This window comes from Octopus sinensis, linkage group LG24 (assembly GCF_006345805.1).
Source record: "Octopus sinensis linkage group LG24, ASM634580v1, whole genome shotgun sequence".
Taxonomy (NCBI): Eukaryota; Metazoa; Mollusca; class Cephalopoda; order Octopoda; family Octopodidae; genus Octopus; species Octopus sinensis.
In genome coordinates, this window is record NC_043020.1 from 13041489 (window position 1) to 13046488 (window position 5000).

General features: G+C 39.0%; 1 protein-coding gene across 6 annotated transcripts in view; it reads right to left on the reverse strand.

Annotated features, from left to right (window-relative positions):
• The window catches only part of LOC115224085 (proto-oncogene tyrosine-protein kinase ROS-like), a 193442-nt gene that overhangs the window by 179449 nt on the left and 8993 nt on the right, over positions 1-5000 (reverse strand). For all 6 annotated transcript variants that reach the window (XR_005003674.1, XR_005003673.1, XM_036512873.1 and 3 more), the window contains 3 exons: positions 4096-4180; positions 2636-2926; positions 855-983 (listed from right to left, as the gene is read on the reverse strand). Coding sequence is in view for 4 of the 6 variants with exons in the window: in XM_036512873.1 (XP_036368766.1) it covers positions 855-983; positions 2636-2926; positions 4096-4180 (505 nt within the window). In the remaining 2 variants the exon portion in view is untranslated. The remainder of the gene's footprint in view (positions 1-854; positions 984-2635; positions 2927-4095; positions 4181-5000) is intronic.

A 5000-nucleotide genomic window follows, 5' to 3' on the forward strand; every position in this document is an offset into this window, starting at 1 on the left:
GCCTGTAACACATAAGAAGCACCCACTACACTCTCTGACAAAAGGAACGTGAAACTCTGAGTAACAGCTTTTGTTATATTTCTGGTGCTTTTAAATAAAGCATATTACTCTACCTCTGGTATTTGAGTACTCTTTTTTCCACCTTGTTTCACATTTATGTACTTACTCCAGTATATATATATATATATATATACTAAGCAATTAAGGGTTTAGCAACGAATTGCCTCACCACACACCATATATATGTATATATATATATGTATATATATATATATATATATATATATATATATAATATATATATTATATATATACACACACAAATATATATGAAATCAATTGTGTGATGAAGGAAATTAGAATAGCCAGATTAGGAAAAATTGTATAAAGATTTAAAAGTTTGGACAGAGATGTTGAGTTAACCTTGATATTTGCTTTTTTTTCTATATTTGTTCATAGGCATCATTAGTTTTGAGAAATATTTCTTTATATTTACCATTTAGTTTCCATTTGATGAAATATAGAAAAACTAGAATGATTAGTCGGTTTGGACAATATATTCAAAAGCCCGTAAAATAAAGCTGGTATGAAAATATTTCTATTTTATTAAACACGAGGAATTGGTTTGCAAGAAGCTCTAAGATATTGTCACATCAAATTGTAAAAGAGAGATGAATTCTTCAATGTCAAATCTTCATTTCCAAAAACCATTTCCACAAAGAAAGCAAGATAAATGAAACATGCTTCTCTTAATTATTATGTCGTTAAATATCTAGACGCTAGTTTGAGACAAAGACAAAATGAAAATCTTTTAATTCCAAACATCAGATAACATGTTAAGTAAGAAATATTACCAAAAACTGTGATGCTTCGGTTATTTTCCTGGTGTAATGTTACAGGGTCACCAAAAACATCCAACAAATTCTGTTTCAAAATCATATTGTTTGCTGCCAACACCAAATATGGTTTTTCAGTTTCTGCTTCTGGAAAAGAAATTAATTCGATCAGAGAAAATTGCATATATCTGCTGGAACATTTGGCTTAATAGGAAAATAACGACAACGACAACGACATCATTTAATATCCATATTCCTTGCTGGCTATAAATGGAACAGTTTGATAGAATCAGAGGGCTGCATTGGTCTCTATTGTCTGCATTGGTAAGGGTCCTACAGCTGGGTGCCTTTCCTAATGCCAATCTCTTCAGAGGGCTGCATTGGTCTCTATTGACTGCATTGGTAAGGGTCCTACAGCTGGGTGCCTTTCCTAATGCCAATCTCTTCAGAGGGCTGCATTGGTCTCTATTGTCTGCATTGGTAAGGGTCCTACAGCTGGGTGCCTTTCCTAATGCCAATCCCTTAGCAGAATGTGCTGAATGCTTCTTTCTTTTTTTGTGGCACAGGTACCAGTGCAAGTGAGGTAACCCCAGATAACCTGCAAGACAAGTTTTGGCATAGGGCCAGCAGATTTTTGAGGGGAAGGGAAAGTTGATTACATCAACTTCAGTACTTGACTGGTCCTTATTTTACCAGCCCCCCAAAAAGATGAAAGGCATCATTGACCTCAGTGGAATTTGGTGAGCTGCAAAAGGGAAAGCACTCACAAGGCGGCCAGAAGAAGCGCTTTAAGGACACCCTGAAAGCCTCACTGAAAGCCTTCAACATCGACCATGACACTTGGGAGCAGTCTGCTCTAGACAGAGAAGTTAAGTTAAGTTAATTTTTGGCTCAAAAAGCAAAAAGCAAGGCCATGTAGGGGGACATGGAGTTATGTACAGGGTGGTGTTCATGCAAAGAGTTCAAGCCATTTCTGGTCAAGAGAGTCTTTGAACCGAGCGGTCGTCGGCATCTTCACTATCTCGTCCGACAGCTTATTCCACGGATTCGCAACCGGGACGGAGAAAGCCCCTCTCCTTCGATTGAGATGAAATCGTCGCAGATAGAGCTTTTCAGAGTGACCCTGCAGCCGACGCTCTGGAGCAGGAGTGAAGAACAGCTCTTTTGAGAGGTTACACTTTCCGCCGCTTATGAAGGGTGGCGATCAGCTGTCCACAAGGGTGCCAACACATGCATGACCAATAGGATCGCTGCTGCAGAAGACCGCAGACAAGCCAGAATGTAAAGATGGATGAAATGCCACTAAGCATTTTGTCTGGTGTGCTAACAATTCTGCCAGCTTGCCGTCTTATACCAACTTAATGATGACAAGATTTTTGTAGTAAATTCTTTATTATTTTCAAAATTACCAGAAATGAAATTGAGAGTATTTCAAACAGAAACATGGTAACAAAATGTTTAAATAAGGAAAGCACACATTAAGTATCTAGTGTTTCCTGCTCATAAGAGATGGTCACTGCTGGAGTGTCTTTAATCATAGCTCTGCTTAGAGAAGATCGATCTGCAGCCAAACAACAATATAAAATGTATTTCTTTACTGCCCACAAGGAGCTAAACATAGAGGGGACAAACAAGGACAGACAAACGGATTAAGTCGATAACATCGACCCCAGTTGGAAACTGGTACTTTATTTATCGACCCCGAAAGGATGAAAGGCAAAGTCGACCTCGGCGGAATTTGAACTCAGAATGTAACGACAACAATATAAAATGGACAATGAATGTAATGTTATCCTTACCCAACATTAGGTCTGGTGTCGTAATGATATGTGTATCAGCTGGCCCTCCTCCAACTGCATTCCAGGCTAAGACCTTAATGGTATAATTCTTTGAATGTTGCAACTGGCTGAAGGACCAAGAATGTGTGTGTTCAGACACTTCTCGTGTGATGGTTCGTTCATTCACATAACTAAGCATCAACTTGTAACCAGTTATTCGTCCATTTGGATAGAGAGGTGGGTTCCAGATGATGGTAATCACAGTAGGGGATGGTGTGGCCACACTCGATATCTTTGGTGCCGATGATGGTTCTGAAACCAAATCAATATTCATTTATGCAAATTTATTCACAAAAAATTAAAAAGATTAACAACAATACAGGATTACAAAAGACAATACTATCGACTGCAATAGTGCTTATGGGATTTTAGGGGATTTTGAAGGGAGGGAACTAGTTGATTACATTGACTCAGTGTTCAAACCAGTACTTATTTTACTGACCCCCAAAAGGACAAAAGGAAAAGTTAAGCTCAGTGGAATTTGAAATCAGAAAATAAAGCCAGAAAAAATTGCTGAGCATTTTGTCCAACATGCCAATGATAATTCTTGCCAATAATAATTCTTCCTTGTTTTGGTACAAGGCCAGCAATTTGAGACAAGGAGGCAAATCAATTATTTTATGGAACCTAAAGTATGAAAGGGCAAGATGACCTTGGCAGAATTTGAACTCAGGACATAAAGCTGTAGAAACATTGCTAAGCATTTTATCCTGCTTGCCACCTTAATAATAATGATAATGATGGTTTCGAATTTTGGGATAAGGTGCAGGAATGGCTGTGTGGTAAGTAGCTTGCTTACCAATCACATGGTTCCGGGTTCAGTCCCACTGCGTGGCACCTTGGGCAAGTGTCTTCTACTATAGCCCCGAGCCAACCAATGCCTTGTGAGTGGATTTGGTAGATGGAAACTGACAGAAGCCTGTCGTATATATGTATATATATATATACATGTTTGTGTGTGTATATATTTGTGTGTCTGTGTTTATCCCCGCAACATTGCTTGACAACCGATGCTGGTATGTTTACATTGCCGTAACTTAGCGGTTTGGCAAAAGAGACCAATAGAAGAAGTACTAGGCTTACAAAGAATAAGTCCTAGTGTCAATTTGCTCGACTAAAGGCGTGCTCCAACATGGCCACAGTCAAATGACTGAAACAATGAAAAGAGTAAAAGAGAGTAATTTCTCTCTCTCTCTCTCTCTCTCTCACACACACACATACACACACACATACACACACACTTACACACACACACACACACACACCACATGTGCCATTCTGAAAGTGTCCATATATATGGAATGTAATAAACAAAATTAAAAGCCAGAATCGTGCGAGTGTGAATCTTACGAGCTTTTGCAGAAAACTGTACAGAAAACCGGGTCGAGACACTGAGACTAATTAAAAAATGGTAAACTTACTGCCATGAGGTAAAGTAATGACAGAAACACTTTCATTTGAAACGAGGAACTGATCAGGAATTTTAATGAATGCTATGACTTTGAACTGCAAAAAAAAAAAAAAATTAAAGAAAAATAAAGAAAAAAATTAAAATTGCATGGAATGGTTAACAGACATTTACAGCAATGCAAGAAATGGTATGGAATGGTGATGACAATTCAAAGACACAGAATTGGAATAAAAGGAGAAAAATAAGCAAAATTCCTCACTTTGCAAGGTAACCATATAAAAAGAAAATGAGGTTGAGCGTATGTATGTGTGAAGGGTGTGTGTTGTATCAGGTAGACTTGTGTGCATGTGGGTGTTGTGTGTCAGTGTGTGTATGTGTGTGTATAGTGTTTGTGTCTATATATGTTAGTGTGTGTGTGTGTGTGTTTATTGTGTTAATGTGTGAAGCACTCCGTTGGTTACGACGATGAGGGTTCTGGTTGATCCGAATCAACGGAACAGCCTGCTCGTGAAATTAACGTGTAAGTGGCTGAGCACTCCACAGACACGTGTACCCTTAACGTAGTTCTCGGGGATATTCAGCGTGATACAGAGAGTGACAAGGCCGGCCCTTTGAAATACAGGTACAACAGAAAGAGGAAGTAAGAGTGAGAGAAAGTTGTGGTGAAAGAGTACAGCAGGGATCACCACCATCCCCTGCCGAAGCCTCGTGGAGCTTTAGTTGTTTTCGCTCAATAAACACTCACAACGCCCGGTCTGGGAATTGAAACCGCGATCCTATGACCGCGAGTCCGCTACCCTAACCACTGGGCCATTGCGCCTCCACATGTGTTAATGTGTGTGTATGTGTTAGCATGTGTATGTGCTGATTAACCCTTTCATTACCATATATATTTTGAGATGCTCTGTAATTCTT